Raw genomic sequence first — 18,485 nt, forward strand, 5'->3', positions numbered from 1 at the left:
GTCGGTGTCAGAAAGGCAACTTCACCATATTTAGCTGGCTTGCCGAAGCCTTGCAGAGTTGATCTGTCAACCAGACCGGAGATCGTGACACTTATCGGTGCATACAACGCGGTGCTGACAGCTTTATTTTTGGCACCTGGACAAATACTACAGAGGACGACGTCGTCAGGATACGGGGCTCGGGAGAAGAGGCCATGTCAGCAGCTGTTTTTAACGCAGTAAAAGTAGCCGTCGTCTGACAGAATTCCAACTATCCTACAGCCTAGCTAGTCAGCTAGCTAATTAGTGTTGCTTTCCCGACGCTAGATTTGCCGTAGATACGAATTTATGACGTCTCTTTTAATGATCAGATATCGGTAGGGATTCATTTGGACTCCATGACCTCGCTGTGATGATATCCTGACACCTTCTCAACCACTTTTCCCCCCCTGCCTGGCTAGTGAGTTAACTTGGCTAACTAGCAGGTTTTCACTGCCACAGCGCCGTGTTGAGCAGTCAGCAGCTTTCGCCGTGGCAGTGAAATCCGATTGGATACGTTGACCGTGTGCAAACGGCGGTTTGCGGAGACTCAAAAGACCCTCGGCCGGCGGTGCGACCGTGCCGGAGCCCCCCCTTTGGACACCACACAGAGAGACCAGGACCCTCGGCCACTCAGCGCTGCAGAGGCGGTGCACAACCGAAGGAGACACCGGATTGAACGGAGGAAGACTCCCAAACGTTTGACAACTGTGATCCGGGAAGTGAACCGGGCATTGACCTCATGAATGGAAATCGGAACTACAGGTAATTTATTCAGTGTCTTTACTGATTCGTTTGCTGCTTCGCTGTAGTCGTAGGAGTCGCGTTTTCTGAGAAGTGTTAATATTATTAGCTAACATTGGTGAAATGAAACATCGGGATGTGGGGCTTTCTTCAGCTGAAGGCGTTTAACCGTAACCAGGGAGTTTTTTTTCCGCCCTGCAGTTATTTTGCCTAAACATGCGTCACAGTTGAAATGGTTTCATTGAAAAACGCCAGTCATACCGGGCTGCATTCAGAGGTTAAATATTTGCCTATCTATAATACATCTCTACCGGGTGCTGAGGAGAGTTCTCAGTGCAAACTCATCAGCCAGCTGTGTGGACAGCTGCTGAAGATAAGCCCCTGCATTAAGAGAAGCCTCCAACCCCAAACCTAATGTGGCTTGTGACAGAGCGTGAAGTGCCCTTCCAAGACTTCCCAGGTCTTGGTCAACAACTGACCCCAGACTGACCTTTGTATGTTTTAGGAAGCACATCCTCTTCCTGCATCCACAGTCTAAGATTTGCATCGTCATGCCCATGCTTTGTTTATAGTTTTTATTTTTTATTTTTTTTGTAACCTTTCCTAATGAGTTCAGTTGTGAATCTTAATACCTGAGAAATTTGGTTTAAATTGGCTTTAAAGACAAGAAAACAGTGTTATTACACAATTTTATCTGCATTTTTTTTTTTTTTTTTTTAAATCTATGACCTTATGTAACCTTGCGCATTTTTGTCTAGCATCGGAGATGTCACCTGGCTGCATCCAGTTTCTTTCTTTTGGTGTTAGTGGCAGTTAAACAGTCGGAACCACCTGGCCTTTGTCTCAGCTGTAACGGAAGCTTTCCACTTATGTGGCCATAAACTGAATGCTAGGTACTCTTGATCAGCCAGTGACACATGATACAGCAGCTGGTTCACTGCCCTCCTCCTCCTTCTCATCTTCAGAGGAGATCCCTCTCTGCTCGTTATCATCTCAGATCCTCCCAGGTGGGACACTTCCCAGCATTGCTAGCAGAAGGGACCACAAGGTGTTTTCCAAGTAACAAAGTACCTGCAGTACAGTTAAACAGTAAAATGTGTATTTGAACTAGATTAAACTCGGTGTGTTCTCACAGGTCAAACGACTAGTTTATCTCCTAACTTTGTACAGTTCCTAACTGTATCTCCTAACTTTGTACACACACACACACACACACACACACACACACACACACACACACACAAAAACCCCCAAAAACCAACCCCCCCCCCCCCCCCCCCCCCCCCCCCAAAAAAAAAACAAAAAAAACTGGGCCTGTTTGGTAACTGGCCTACCTTGTGACCTGCCGTAGCGCCGGCGCTCCCGACTGCTTTTAAATGTCGGTAATATTGTAACCACATATGATAGAGCAATAAGTCTTTGTGCATATAAAACCAGAAGATTTACAATTACATATCATGCATTCAACGTGTCCCAGAGCGCTGTATCCTTCTTCTAAGGGTTCGCAAAACTCGCATAGAAAGCGCTAACAACAAAACGTACTCCATGTGCTCGAGTGTGTGCATTAGCATGCACTGCTATGGAGTTTCTGTATCTAACATAATAGGTAGATACAGAAAATGGTTTTCATTTTCTTTGTGGGTTAGTGCACTCTTTAGCAACCTTATGTAGTTACTATGGATTACCTTGATACATATTATTATTATTATTATTATTATTATTATTATTATTATTATTATTATTATTATTATCATTATTATTATTATTAGGGCTCTGAAGGTTCTATTGATGTATAGTTAGTTGAAATATTCCACACGATGGTACTACAGCATGTATAACTGTAATGATATGGTCTGGCGGACTTGTTCTATTAAAGGTCTCAAAGGCTATTGGTATAATTCTGTCTTTTGTGGAGCTTTTGTAGCATGGGTACCTCTGTATCACTCTGTGCTAGAACCATATCAATCAAGCTCCTCAATCAGCAGACTTGGACACTTGCCATGAGTGTATTGGTGTTTGCTCAGTGTCCTCTGAGAACACAGCAAGTGCAGTTTCATGCAGAGCATACTGCTAGCCAGTCTTACATTAAGTGTGTTAAAGAGCGTGCTTTCACTTTGGAAGACATTAATGCATCAATACAAACAAATAAACTGAGGCAGTTTTATGGTATAAGATTGTGGGTGCAGGGTATTGATATTGTGTCTTCACACTGGTTCACACTTCCATATCACTAACTGCCACAGTCAGCCCTATGTTTGGGTGAATAGCTGAAAGGGGGGTCCTCCATCCATCCAGTTAGTGGCTTGGAGAGTGGTGCAAAAATGCAAATTGATCCCATCATGCGCCAATTTAGAAACTGACAGCAACTCATGTCTTCAGTCCTGGTCTGAGCAGCAGCTCATGTGGTGTGGAAACCGTGGCTTTGGAGAGCTTAGAACGACAGGTTTAATAAGTAAAAGGCTTTTGAGTTTTAAATAAATCCATTATGATGTGTCGAACCCACAGTATGTCCCCAAACCTTTTTTTTTTTTTCACTTGATATTAAAATATTTCATTATGGTTTGCTTTTTAAGCCAGAATTAGTCACAATGTTCAAATCACAGGCACATTTATGGAGGACTCATATTTAAAATAATCTGTATTTTTTTTTTTAAAACGCAGAATGCAGAGATTTGAAGGTTTCAGTGGCACTGGGGGTGTAACACATCTGAATCTGAGACTGCAAACCGCAGCACAAACATCTCTCCGCACTATAATACCCATGTGCATCTGTTGGTGCCTACCTCTGAAGTTTCACAGATTGTTTAAAGACTGAACTGGAAATGCATCAGTATGATGGAGGGTTTTTTTTGTAGGGCGCTATACAAGAGAGGCTTTAAACGAATGGTGGATATTTTGGGAAATATATTGCTTTAGTGCTGTGATTTGTTGTGCACTCTCTTGTTTGTCCGCCAGTCATCAATCTCTCATGTAACTGTTGGCCAAGAAGGAAATAATCACATCAAACACATCGCTTTGCACCCAAATTTTGCCAGTTAAGAATGGAGAATTAAAAATAGCAACATTTTAGGTGAGGGAATGCAAAACTGAAATTCTCAAGCAGGACTTTGCCCCCTGTCCTTATCAGGCATTTCAACAAAGAACCTGTATGGTTTTTGAAATGAATTGTGTAGCGTTGTACAGTATGTGTAACACTGACAGTGAGTGTAGGATGTCTAATTTATGGACATTGGCTCTTTTGCACAGCTTGCTTGCTATCTATTTATGGACCAGCGCTTGCTGTGTTTTTATCAGTCTCTAATCAATATATGAATTATAATATTGTAATTGCAATGGGCTTTATTGTGCATGGGCTGATCAGGCTCACTGGTGTGCATCATCAAAGGCCCGTTCAGGGAAACCCCCTCACATTAAGGTGTTGCTGCCTGAAGAGAGCCAAATGATTGTTTAAGTCTATCATAATGAAAATCCTGTATGGTGGCTACAACTAGGGCAGCTCAATTTATGGAAAAAAAATAATCACAAACTTTTTCTTAGTCGATGCTGAGATCATAATTATTTAAGATAATTATTATTTCATTGTGAACTGAAGTAAACCTGCCGTAGAATAAATAGCAGGTAGTGAATTTGTACTTTATGAAAAGGTCAAAACTGAAGGGGAAAAAAGATGTGCTGAAGGGCAAATCAAGAGTTACTGAGCCACAAAGTGATTTTATCTTGGTTATCTCATTTTAATCATCACAGAAGGGGTGTTTGAAATTAAGGTTTCATCCACTGCAGTCCCAGTGGAAGCAACTGCACACATAAACATAGTGGGCTCACTAAAAGATGCAGTTTACTGGAAGACACCTTCCCCCCACCTTCCACCTGTCACACTACACTGTGCAACCAGGTGGGATTTGAGTTGGCTGGAGATGAGTCAGCTTCACATGAAAGGCAGCCTCAGAAGTGGGTTTTACTGTCCATTAATGCATTAATAGGACATGAACTAGTTTAATGAAGAGTGACTCTGAGAAATTAGTTTGTTTGTCCTGCCAGCACGCTCTCTGGTAGGTTGCTTCTCTCCATTTTGGTCCCCACTTGTTTTTCTCACACTTGTGCATTTCCCGCTCTTTTTTTTTTTTTTTCCCCTTTAAATTCAGACAGTTACCACCCCCATTCCCTCCCGAGTTAGTGCTTCTGTTTCGTTCTCTGTGCCTCAGTGGGAAACTCTGCCTTCGCTGTCATTCTCCTTGTAGGCTGATTCTCTGTGGATTTTCAGCAGACAGTGGGGTCGGCTTTGAGGGAGGGCTTAGTACTTGATTTGCAGTCTCTCCTCATAATACTCAGTCCATTCAAGCAGCCTGTTGACAATAGGCAGCCCCTGTCTAAAACCCCAGCCACCCATAATGCTAACTATCGGCATATTGTTGCTGGTTTCTATGGAGAATGCAGTTTAGCATTACTTTTTAGTTGTATTATAGGAAGATTTTATTTTTACCGAAGAAAACGTAATAACCTTTTTTCCTTTTTTTTTTTTTTTCACTTAAAAAAAAAAATCAGAACATATGCTCTTAATGTAATATTGAAATTGTTAATGTTAGCATCAATATTTTAACAGAAGCAGAATCTGCAGGAGTGACGATTCAGTCTGTTTTTCTCCAACTCTCTCTCTCTGACCTTCGTTCTTCAGATGGGGAAAATAAAGGTTGCTTTACTCAGGACTTTGATTATGTTCCCCAAAATCCAACAAGTAAGCGCTCCAAATAAGATGTCAGAACCATTTAAAGCCTGTTGCCCTCTTATTTTCATTAAAAACTAGTAGGCATGTGTTGCAGTGGTACACTGGGAGGCAGCTCAAACTGACGCATGTTTTGGGCTTGCAAATAGTGGGTGTGTATTTGAGAGAAGGGGGATCCGGAGGAGGAGGAGGAGGAGGAAGGCTGGAGGTTTGTGATGTGTCACAGAGATTAGAAGCCAGAGCAGCCAGACCATGCTGCTTTTCCACCTCTGCCTCCCCCTGCTTTTTTCCCCCCTTCCTGGGATCTGTATTTTGGGGGGAGCTGCAAGGGGCTCATTTTTGGGGGAAATTATAGACAGGAAGAAGGGGACTGAGATAGGGAAATCTGTGTGGGGTTGTTGTTGTTTTTAGCAGACAGAAATCTGCTAATCAGATCCAGAAAACTGTCTTCATTATTCCGTTCCGCACTCACATGAGAGTTGTCAATACGCAGTCACGTAAGTTAGAGGTATATTTTCATGGAAAAGAGGAGGCTGATTTACATGCTTCTCAGCTGATGTAATGACAAAATATTTCAACAAAACCAGAGGGAATCATTTAAGAGGCCAGTGATTCTCTTCCTTTTTAACCATCTGCTGATGTGTTAGTCTCTCACCAGAGGACCACAGCAGTTCTTCAGTACGCTCAGTTACTTCCATTCTTATCAGGGCTCTGTGTTTGATTTATCTTTTTGGCATTTTTAGATGTATATCTTGAGTAGATATAAAACTTTAAGCTGAAATTTTGGATGCTCTTTGTAGCAGTGTGGAAAATGGTCTAAATGAAAACTGTACAAAGAGGCTAAAAGACGTGTTGATGCTCGTTTTGTTTACCACAGTTGTATAAAGTTATTAACTGTTGTCCATAATCTTTAATAAATAATTGTTCATTTAATTGCAGCTATTTTTTTTTTTTTTTAATTTAGACAAACCTATCCCTTCGATGTGAGCAGGTTTTTATTAACACTATAACACAACATCACATGTTGCTCTGTTTTGGTTCTAATTAATTAATTAAAGTGCTTGAAAACTCTGAGTGAGAGAGCAGTCATGCTGTAGCCCAGGAACACATGAAAAGTCAGCAGCTCCTGGCAGCATCCGCTCTTCCACTCAGGGTGGACTAGCAAGACAGAAAGCTCCATTTAATCTGCCTGAATAAATTCTCCCGGTCATTTTAACAGAACTGCTACTTTTTGTGTGTGAGTGAGTGAGTGTGAATGAATGTGTGCATAAAGTATGTGTAGCCTGAGTCAGACAGCCTAACGCCACTGAGTCAGAAGAGCTTTCTCATAATGGATGATTCCTAACCCCCTCAAAATCCCCTCACCCGCTTCTTTCTTGAAATTTTGTCACACACACTTTTCCGCAAAACTGGGGACGCTGTATTAACTGTAAATGAAAACAGAATGCAATAATTGAAACCCCATATTTGATCAAAAATGGTACAAAAATAACTAATTGCCTATTGGAACTTAATGAACCTGAATTTAAAAATTGGAAACTGATGCCAGTAACAAGGTTAACTAAAGCTAAACTAAAACTGCATGTGAAAAAACATTTTAGTTAACTGAAATAAAAATGAAAACCATTTCCTAATCTGGAAATGAACTGAAATGAAACAGATTTAAAAAAAATAAAAAAATAAAGTCAATCAAAATTAATTAGAAAATCCAGAACTATAAATAACACATATTAAAAAGGTTGGAACAGGCGGAGCTTTTCCCTGAACAACACCAGCTGTTACAGTTTTGAAAGTGTTTTTTTAAATTGTTTGCTTAATAATTTGCCCCCCCCATGTCTGTTTTATTTTTTCAGATTTTTCCTTTCTTTCATTTTCATAATTTGCTGATTGTCTACAGCAGATTTAGCACTCAAATTCTTTCTCCACACAGATGTAATATGCATATTATGTGGTGTGGCATTTTCTTGCTGAAACAAAGAAGACCTTCCCTGGAAAAAGGGACACGTGGTGCCCCAAAACCTGTACAACCTATTGTTGTGCAGGGAAGCCGTGGGTCCTGGCATTCATATGGCTGCCACTTTGGCACAAATGACCCAGCTAAATATTATTACAGACCTTTACCAACACGGCAGTGGCGCCTGCACTCCCTTCAAATTCTCAAGATCCCATTTTGATTGACTGTCCGCAGGATCGCTTGAAACGTGCCACATACGTTCCCCTCTGCAACCCACAGCAACCAGTCACAATGTCTCATACACCGCAGAACATCCCCAGAGGTCAGAGCCGTTTTCATGATACAAGAGGAACCAGTACCATCTTAAGGAAGTGGCTTAAATGTGGTTGATTGGTGTGTGTCATTCAACATTAATAGTGTGGATCTCCTGATCTCCTGGCCTTTCTTTGTGGCGCTTGCATGTTCTCCCTGTGCCTGCAGGTATTCTGGTTGTTGTGGTGTAGGAGGTAGAGCAGGTCATTCACTGATCAGATGGCTGGTGGTTCAATCCCTGACTTACTTGCCCTCCTACTCTGCAATCCAAAGTGTCCTTGGGCAAAATACTGAACCTTCGATGCATCCATTGAAGTGGGATTGTGTTCTTGATAGTTAGCAAGTGTTTTTAAAAAAAAAAAACACAGAGTAAGAGCATTGTATGTGAATGAATGAATGTGGCATGTAGTTTTACTACATACCACAGTGCTCTGAGTGCTCAGAGTAGAAAAGCACTGTATAAATAGCAGTCTGTTTACCATTTTAATCTGGCTTCTTCCCACAATCCAAAAAAACATGTATGGTAGGTTAACTGGTGATTGTGAATTGGCTGTCAGCACAAATGCAAGGTGGATTAAGCACTTATGAATCTGTGTGGAAAAGGCAAAATGTGCTTTCTAGTGTAAAGTGCTTTGAGTTGTCTGTATGATTAGAAAAGCTCTGTATTAATGCCAGCCCATTCATTTTATTCCCTCAGAATCAGGCTTTTAAACTGTGCGCTGGGACTGAGCTGGATGGTCCCGATCTGTATTTATTTACAGTTTGTTCTTTGCAAGTTAGAATTGTAACCTGCATGTGTGAATGCCGGGGTGTACCCTGCCTTTCACCCTGTGACAGCTGGGCTAGACTCCAGCCCTCACACGACCCTGAAACGGATAAGCAGGATGTAAAGGATGGATGGATTTGTGAATGCAGTGATGAAATATGTTTGCTGATAGTGGGTATGAGAAATGTTCCTGAGCCCATGCAGTGATTTCCACTAGAGAATCTGATTTTTTTTTTTTTTTTAAGTGACATCCTGCCTTTTTAAATACATTTTTTTTTTTTTTTTTTTTTTTTGCATTTTTGGCCACAGCGGCTTTTATCACCAGTGGAGAGAGACAGGAAATGGGGGAAAGATACAGGGGGCAAATTGGCGACGGGCCGGGACTTGAACCTGCAACGCAACGCGGCATATGTATGTGATCGCCGGCTTCACCACAAAGCCACCCAGGCGCCCCAATACATATCATTTTAAATGATATTTTCCTATAGTTCAGATGTTGAAAAAATCCTTTGCTTCTTTACTTTTGAAAGGGTCACCTTCCCTGGGTTTGCTTCTTTATACCAGAGTGCGCCCATTATTGTTTCCAGCTTTTCAGACCCTGGCTGGTACAAAGAAAAAACAAAAGAAAAGCCAAAAAATATTTGCTTAAAAAAAAAAAAATAAAAGCTTTGCATTTGTGCTGTTTTCAGTTAAACACATGGTATTAATGATTTAAAATAATTGCATTCTGGTATTAATTACATTTTACTCAGCATTTACTCTTTGGCTCACATTCTGCATTAGTTTTGTCCTGAGTGGGAATTTTAGCATTTTTGAATGTTGTCGTGACTGACCAGGGACTTGTCAACCTGTCAGCATGTGGCAGCTTGTTAGTGTCTGTCCGTGGTAGAGAGTGGCAGCGACTCCCTTGGGTGCCAGATGCAACACTCTTGAGACTGATGTGGGGGGAATAAAGAAGGGAGGAGTCTGGCTGTGTGTGACGTGCATCAATCCTTCCCTGCTCACTGTCAGTCTTTGTGTGTGTGTGTGTGTGTGTGTGTTTCTAGGATCTGCCTGCTGGGACTGACGCCATTGTGCCTGGCCACTGAGCACTCTCCCTGTTCCCACAGCTCTGGCTACTCAGGATTAGAAACACAACAGCTGTATTGTGTGTGTGTGTGTGTGTGTGTGTGTGTGTGTGTGTGTGTGTGTGTGTGTGTGTGTGTGTGTGTGTGTGTGTGTGTTGATGTGTGGGCTTGTGTGGACATGTGCATTCGTTAGTAGCGTGGATGTTTGTGTACTGGGGGATGTGGCTAAGGGGGTTAGCAGGGACTGGATGTCAGCCGAGCTTCTCACCAGCTAGTTATTCTGGCTCTGAGCCCACTGTGTACAGTGTGACTGTGTTGTGCTGCAAAGCGGCAGAGTGAAATGAGTTCACATTGCTGAGATGTTTCTTGAAAATATTCATACGCTAAGAAAGGCATCCCAATTATTGGTTTATAATGTTTACTTGAGTCTTATTCCATGTGGACCGTTGCAGAGCAGTGCAGCACTGATGGCTCAGTAGCTTTGTTTACAATTAATAAACTAAGTTCCCCCCCTTGTCTTTACCAAACATTTCCCATTGATACAAAGAAACCACCAAGGCAGCTAATGCAACACTAATAAGTGCATGTGGATTTTTTATTTATTTCATCATGATGTGACAGTGGGAGTGGAGGCAGAAAGAGCCGAAGTGCTTTTGGCTGAGTTTGGAACAGACTGAACAGATTCAGAGAAATGCTGACTGTGATCTTTGATAAGCTCTCAAATAGGTTTAAACTTGAGGGCAATAGGGGACCCCCCCCCCCCCAAAAAAAAAAAAAAAAGCAGGTCTAATCTCGATTAGTATGTTGTCAATCTGTGTTAATTGGAAGTTGCAGCAACATTTCTCCTAAGCCATTTCGTTTTCACACAGGAGCTCCACATAATGCTGCAATAATCAGTTTAAGGAATCGCCCATAGTTGCCTTTACTTTTGTGTAGCACAAATAAGGAAGTTGTCACTGGTAGAAATACTGTTTGATTCAGATGAAAATTCAGTGTTTTCTATAACTACAGTAGATGTTTGCATTGCACCTCTGAGTATTGCCTTTAAAATGCCAGCTGGCTTGTTAGAGTTGGGTTGTATGGGATAGTACAATGGTGTAATCAGTTTACTACTGTGTGGAATTTGAAGATGTGCATCCAGGGAAAAAAATGGCAACAAAATATGAGTGGAGCATATTAGGCATGCTGATGTACAGTGAGATGTGCATTAATTTTGCACAAGGTGTAGGAGCAGCTTTGATACAGTTTAAAAAAAAAAAAAGGATGTGTCAACATTAACAGCCATGTTTGGAGCTCAGAGTGCAGCAGCATATTTAAACAGTGTAGATTCTGGTTGTCATATTGCTTTAAAAAACTAATATTTACAGTGTTAAAAACTAATTGATGTAAGGAAAGTCATCTGCTATCATTGAAACTGGCTTAATTCATATTCTGAAATATTCAGGATTATCTGGGGCCAGGTCGCGGGGACAGCAGCCTGAGCAGAGAAACTCAGGCCTTCCTCACTCCAGCTTAACCTGGAGAACACTGAGGCATTCCCACGCCAGCCGAGAGATATTATCTCTCCAGTGTGTCCTGGGTCAGCCCTGGTGCCTCCTCCCAGTACAACATGCCCGGAACGCCTCACCCAAGAGACGCCCAGGGGGGGCATCCTAGTCAGATGCCCGAACCAACTCAGCTGGCTCCTGTCAATGTTCGATGATCGAAAGGAGCCAGTTCTTAGTATTCCTTTTTCAAAACTGTGGAGATTCATAACATCTCAGCTTGGACAGCTGACATCCTCCTAACTCGCTGTATAAGTAGGAAGGACAGAACTTTCTTAGATTTAGTGACTATTTCTAACCTCTTAAATGGCAATCCATCCATTTTCTTCTGCTTATCCAGTTCAGGTTTGCAGTTGGCTGGAGGCTATTCCAACTGTCATAGGTCAAGTGGTAGGGCATACCCTGGACAGAACCCACGCAGACGCAGGAAAAAAACTCCACAGAAAGGCTCAAGCTAGCCATTGGATTCAAACCAGGAACTCTCCCACAAAACCACCATGCAGCCTGTTTTTGAGTGTTTTTTTTAAAAATGGTCAGCCGTATGCACAGTGAGCCATTCTGACTGGCTGAGAGGAGCGAGCAGCAGCACCTGTGAATTATCTGTTGGTGTGGTTTGTTACCCAGATGGAAGCTATGAGAGAAAAAAAAATTTAGAAACACAAAATTACAGCATGCTTATTGTCTCTGTGTGTGGTGGCTTTTGCTGGATCCTGTAATGGTCTTTAAAAATTACTGCCCTAAATTTAAACCAGAGGAGGGAGAAATTGATCCCAAGGTCTGAATGGCAAATTCCAGAGTTATAAAAATTTTTGTTTAATACCCAAATGGGGACCCTTTTTTCCCCTGACTTTTTTTTTTGCCATTCTTACATAAAACACGAACAGCCTGAGGGAAACGAGAACATACTGATAGATTAGATGTACTCTCATCTGTTTGAGACATCCTTCCTGTAATTACCTGAAAGCGCACAGCATACACACACTCATGCGTTGTGGCATTTTTCAACTCGAGGAGGTTTCCTCGAACGCTTACAGATGCAAGTTTGTGTGTTAGGGGTTGTACAGCTTAGCACACACTTAGCAAACCCCAAGCGTCCCGATTTTGACTGTCAGGGTCTTAGTCATCATATAAAAATATCAATGTTCAGATGTCATGAACTGAGTTGCCTCCGAAGTCTTTTATATTGCTGGTGGTATTTTACAACAAAGCGTGAGATCTATGCTGCTCTCATGGCCACACCACTTCCATCCCCAGTTAAAATTTCCTCTCAGACCTTCTCAGTCCCACTTCTGTCGATAAGCATGTTTGTTATGTCTGTTTGTGAAGGGAACTGAAATGCAGTTTTCAGGAAAGAAAGATACGGGGAAAGGTATCTGGGCTGTTGCTGAATGATTTGGGGTCAGGGTGGCTGTTCGGAAAATGCTGTGAAAACAGATCTGTGTGCAGTGCCTGGTAAATTTTCAACTTCTCAGCATGTTGCCTGGCTTGTGCGTAATGCTGTAAGGTCCCATCTCTGTTCCTAGCAAGTGGTAGTGTCTGCAAATGAATGCATTTTTCAATGCAATTTTTTTTCCAACATGCCGGTTTCACAAAGAAAATCAGATTATATTATATAAAAGAAAATATCTTTTGGTTTCTTTCTTTTCTGCAGAGAATGTTTGAGTCTTAAATCATTTTTTTTTATTAACAAATGAAGAAAATATGTCTCACTTGAATCTTTGATATTACTTTGAGCTTTTCTCCAGAAACTGAGATGGAGCTTGAAATATTTTCACTTTGCACGCACCATTACAGCATCTCAAAAGTGACAGACTCGCCCATAATCATGATTCACAGGAAGCTAAAGAATGCAGAGGCTGTCTGGCCAAATACCACAGTGATGGGACCAGTGTTTTGATTACAGTGGCACAACTTGTTGCGATGCCATGACTGCAGGACGCAGGTTAGTTTGTTTTAGGTACTCTTCTGGAGGCTTCGCTTCAGAGATTGGTTTGTGTCAGGAATATGTGACATTTATTGAATATGTGACATTTGTGCAAAATGCCAGAAATAGTAACTATATGTGTAACGTGGGAAATATAAGGCCCTCCTTTTAGTGTGTCGGTGCAATACCTCAGCTACAAATTACTGTACGTCTGTGTGTGGTTTTCATATCGAAACAAAAGTAAGTAGAGGGGGTGTGTGTGTGTGTGTGTGTGTGTGCATGTGTGCACGCAAGTGGGTAGAATACCAGAACTTGTCGCTTTGTGGTTTGTGTTTTTTTTGTTTTTTTTTTTTTGTTTCTTTGTTTCCTTTTTTCTTCACTGTGAGACCCCATCATGCTACTGTAATTCACCCACTGCTCTATCCAGAAACAGGATGCTCAAATATGTGTTTCTCTGCCTGTGGTGGCTCTGTGACTCACACTGAATGGAAGCCAGAGGTAGATGAAAGCTGGAAAAAGCTAACTCTGCCTTCTATAATCCTGCCACTCCCTGCTGTCCTCCTAATACTTGCCAACCTCACCAGAACTATCACAGAAAAGAAGTCCTTATTAATGCAGAGCTTCTTGAAGTTTGTATGAAGGACTTTGCTGAAATTGGTAGAATTAGGACACACCTTTATTTGTGGCAGACAGCTTATTTCTCTGGCTTTAATAGAGACTAACCTTCTCTTCTCTGTTCTGCTTGTGTGTGTGTGTGTGTGTGTGTGTGTGTGTGTGTGTGTGTGTGTGTGTGTGTGTGTGTGAAATCGGGCTTACCTCACAAGTTTCACCAAGGGCCCCAAGAGAATTACCATTACAAAGTATGTGCACACATAGTTTTGTGTGAGAGAGGACGGCCATGGCAGGAATTCCAGACTTTCTTCTTTTTCAGCATTTTACCCCAGCAGCTATTTCTAACAAGCGGCCTTTACCCTCCATCAACTTTGTTAGCCGTCACTCCAGAGCCCACCGGGGGAGTAACTGAAAAACGAAGCAGGGTAGAAAGCACCAGCTTCCAAAGCCCAACTGTAAATAAACAAGCTCGTGTTGTCAGCGGATTCGTCACAGAAGGTTTCTGTTCTGTTGTGGAGACGTTTTTATGAACTTCCCTTGAGCAGGGCCCTCAACCCCAGTATCACCCACAGATGTGAGCGCATGAGTCAAATCTGCGATGAATCACACCCGTGTATGACTCTCATTTTTCAGTGACACATTAGGGGCAGTTTTTGTTTTTTTTTTTGTTTTTTAAATAGAGACTGGAGAACACCAGGCCTTTAACACTGAAAAAGGTGGTTGGGGAGAGGCATAGACAAAGCAACACTAGACAGTCCACAGATGAGTCTCACTGGAGTTTTTGTGTAAAAGTGGCTGTTATATAACAATAACATAACGCGCAGTGACATCACAAGTTTAATCCAAACGTTGTATTGGCACATCAGCATCATCGTTTGGCCGAATGTGAAGGCAAGCCTATACAGAGCCAAAAATAGCCCTGACATGAGTGTGGTGCATTAAGTTGAACGGAACACACTGTCTCTGGATCCAAGTGACTCACGTCTAAGACATCTCGTGGCCTTAGTGTTACTTTGTGCACATGCGCAGTGTTTAAGTACAAATGTGTGAACGGTGTCACACAGAGGTTACTGTAGTTCCCCAACACGTTTTTGTTCTCTTAGTGCTACAGTATGCAGCTACCCTTCATTAATATTGCACTGTCCGGTTGTAGTACAGTTCCAGGAGAAAGTTTAATCATTATGTTTTTCCTACTCCTCCTTGAGTTGGAAAATCCGATTGCTGTCACATTTCAGATGACTTAAAAACACATCTGACAAGATTTAAATTTGGAAATCCTGTCTGTTCAAGTCACATTATTCAGTTCATTTTTTTTGGATGTTTCTGTTGATGTTTATACTGTTATTTGGATGAGAGCTTTCTGATGATGAAAGCTTTTTGTCTTGCATCATAAAATGTTTGTCATCATCAAGATTATTTCATCTTGTGAATCATGCACCACCTCATTTAAATTCCTTACATAGTTCAAATGAGCTGCACGCGTTTTATTTTGAGATGATGTGTCATGAAACATACTAGATTTGTTCCCCAGGTATATCTGTGTCATCTCTGGACTTTCCTCTATGCAGAATTAAATTAAAGTGTTGTTTAGATGTGGTTTCACTGAGTGACACACATTAGTGTGTTTATTTCCCCCGTGTACCACTACCTTTAGTAATATGCAGAGAAAAGTACCTTTTTAAATAATCTTGCCTCATTCAGTCCCCATGTGAATATGTGAAAAATGTTCTAGGCCTTATAGTATTAAATCTAATTAACTTAATAGTTTACTGAAAATAAACTGAAATCAGAAATGCTGCAGGTTTAAGACAGCATTAAAAATGTATGTGGTGTAACATCATCTTCGTTCTAAATGGCCTGAATCAGGCTTACACAAAGTTCTCTTTTTATTTATCTTCCCTCCACCGTCCTTCCCTCAGGAGCCGTTGGGGCCCAGTCCCTGTTCTCCATGCCTCGGCGGCCTGGCTATGGCACCATGGGGAAGCCAATCAAGCTGCTGGCCAACTGCTTCCAGGTGGAGATCCCCAAGATGGATGTCTACCTCTACGAGGTGGACATCAAGCCTGACAAGTGCCCACGGCGAGTCAACAGGTAAGATGGATCCACTGGCTACTTTCTGTAAAACCACTCACATGCAATATTTACATTACATTGGAACTAGAAATGTAGCATTCATGAAATATTGAGCAGCCTGAAGTGAGCAAGCACTTGCCAAAGGACATCTGGCTGTTGGACGCATTAAATATTGTTTGGGTTTGTTGTCTCACCTGTTCTGTAGGTCTTAACTGTAGAAGAGGCATGGGATAAAGTCTAATGATAGTTCCTTTAACCTGGTTCGTAGCTGCCAACTGCCATTTCTGTCAAGACCGATTTGGCAAAAAGATGACGACGGACATTCGTGTAAATTGTGCCTGTTACTCCTGTCGGCATGCACTTTTCTAATTTGACCTGCTTCAGTACAACTTTTGTGTTTATGTTGTGCAGGGAGGTGGTTGACTCTATGGTGCAGCACTTCAAGGTGACAATCTTTGGGGATCGCAGGCCAGTCTATGATGGAAAGAAGAGTTTGTACACAGCCAATCCACTGCCTGTGGCACCCACAGGGGTGAGCTGCAAAAAACAGACAAAAAGAAAACATACGGTGCATTCCTGCAGTTGTTAAAGCAGATGGACAGTATGCAGAGCATCTAAGTCTGTCTGCACTCCTTTTGTTTGGCCCACAGGTGGACCTGGATGTCACTCTTCCAGGAGAGGGAGGCAAAGATCGGCCCTTCAAAGTTTCCATTAAGTTCGTGTCTCTCGTCAGCTGGCACATGCTCCATGAGGTGTTGACGGGCCGCAGCATGCCTGAACCCCTTGAGCTGGACAAGCCTATCAGCACCAACCCTGTACATGCGGTGGATGTAGTACTGCGAAACTTGCCCTCGATGAAGTGAGCTGCTGATGTCTGCTTTAAAATGATTGCCTTACAATACAGCTAAGATCACATGCAGATAATGTTATTGAACGACCTTTCACACGCAACTTTTTCATCCTTATTTCACCTTTTACGTTTTTTTTTTTTCTTCGTACTTTCTTCAGCTCCATCTTCAGTCACCAAACACATAAGACATTGTAAAACCCTGTCCCTGAGATACTCATCGTAAATACTATGTATTTAGTTTGTCCTAGTAGCACCAATATCAGCACTCCCATCCCAGCGGAAATCAAACACCGCTTACATGGGCGCTCACAAGCACCTTACCACCTTTCATTCAATATCACTTCCCTAAGGCTCAGCAAACTCACAGTTGAACACAATATTGCCAGAGCTGTAATGAAAACCTTTTTCAAAGCATTATTAAAAAGTGGTAATATCGACACTTTTCATTTAGCTCTGCTCACAGGTGCTGGGAGCCCGGTATTACATTGACATTTTGACACATTGCAAATGTAGGATTCACAAAGAAAAATGAAGCCTATATACAATACATAATGAGTCTTTTGGACAGAGTAATAAGAGGTTAATGGGTCCAGGCAATGTCACCACCCTCTCATTTCACTGATGTACTTTCAGGCCATATGGAACAGCAGCTGAATGTGGCTCCATATAAATGCACATTAATCTACATTCTCAATTCATGACGTGTCAGTTTATCTTACATTTTCTTTCATCTCTTACACTGATTTCTATTGACCTTTTAATAGTTTCTCAGACTATTCTTTTCCATCCTTTTGCAATGGACCACTGTTATGGATTCTCAAATTAAACATAGCCATGAGCTCAGGGTATGATCAGCAAATCCATATGAGCCAAAAGTTCAGTCTTCAGACTGCTCTAAATGCAGGTTTCTAGCCAGAAAAGGCGTGTGCCGGGTGTGTGTGCGTAGCTAATGCTAATTAGCTTGCTAATGTAAATGCTAAATGCCGGGCCGCTTGCTAATTGATTGCTTGTGAACGTTAGATCGATAATTCTTTTTGCGTATAAACTAGGACTGCAGCGATTCATCGATGTAATCAATGACGTCGACTACAAAAATTAGTCAACGTGGAATTTTAACGTTGACGCGTCATATTTTAAAATCCGTCCATCTACTTTCTTCTGCTTATTATGTGATTTTTGTAATTGCATTACACTACAGGAACATATGAGGGCAGTATTGGCTCCATTGTCTGCCAATAACACCTGTACTAACGAATAACAACGCAATCTGAGCATCATAATGATGGTGGAACAGAGAGGAGGGTGGAGAAAATGGAGACGCACTGTCAAAGGTGTGGGAGCATCTGACAGAAAACCAAAATAAAGCTGAATGCAGACTGTACGGAGCAGAGCTTCACTGCAATGGTGAGCGTGTAAAACGCCGGCACCCCGGAGCTGTGACGTCAGTGCGTTTTAGAGTTAGTGCGTCGTAGATACCTGTTAATGTTTGTACAGGAATGTTTCTGTTAGTTTACCTGTCGGAAACGAGCTCTCGTGGATCACGTTTGCTAAGCGGCACCAATTCAGTTATGTTAGCTAACGTGTGAAGGACAATAGGAGCAGCTACATCGTCTCCTATTTTTTTTTTTTTCTCGCATTAATATTAGTATTCATTCTGAATAATAAACCTCTTTTTGAACTGAATCATCTGTTAACTTTTCAGCTGTTTTGGACAGAAAACTCTGATTTAATTTGAAACCTTATTTGAACTTTTGGACAGAGGCCATTTTTACTTATTTATTTGTACATTATATTTTCATTTAAAAATAAAAATTGCATTAATTTTAATATGGATTGTTTATATGATCTTTATTGTGATGGTCACATTAATGTTAAAAATACATTTGATTAGTTTCAGTATT

At 41.6% G+C, this 18,485-nt stretch overlaps 1 protein-coding gene across 2 annotated transcripts in view; it reads left to right on the plus strand.

Moving 5' to 3' along the window:
• Positions 1-20: 20 nt before the first annotated feature.
• Positions 21-18,485, plus strand: part of ago3a (argonaute RISC catalytic component 3a) — a 33,435-nt gene continuing 14,970 nt past the window's right edge. For both annotated transcript variants that reach the window (XM_030749706.1, XM_030749707.1), the window contains exons 1-4: positions 21-783; positions 15,581-15,752; positions 16,146-16,266; positions 16,385-16,593. In XM_030749706.1, the coding sequence (XP_030605566.1) occupies positions 765-783; positions 15,581-15,752; positions 16,146-16,266; positions 16,385-16,593 (521 nt within the window). In that variant the 5' untranslated portion in view covers positions 21-764. The remainder of the gene's footprint in view (positions 784-15,580; positions 15,753-16,145; positions 16,267-16,384; positions 16,594-18,485) is intronic.

This window comes from Archocentrus centrarchus, chromosome 16 (assembly GCF_007364275.1).
Source record: "Archocentrus centrarchus isolate MPI-CPG fArcCen1 chromosome 16, fArcCen1, whole genome shotgun sequence".
NCBI classification, from domain to species: domain Eukaryota; kingdom Metazoa; phylum Chordata; class Actinopteri; order Cichliformes; family Cichlidae; genus Archocentrus; species Archocentrus centrarchus.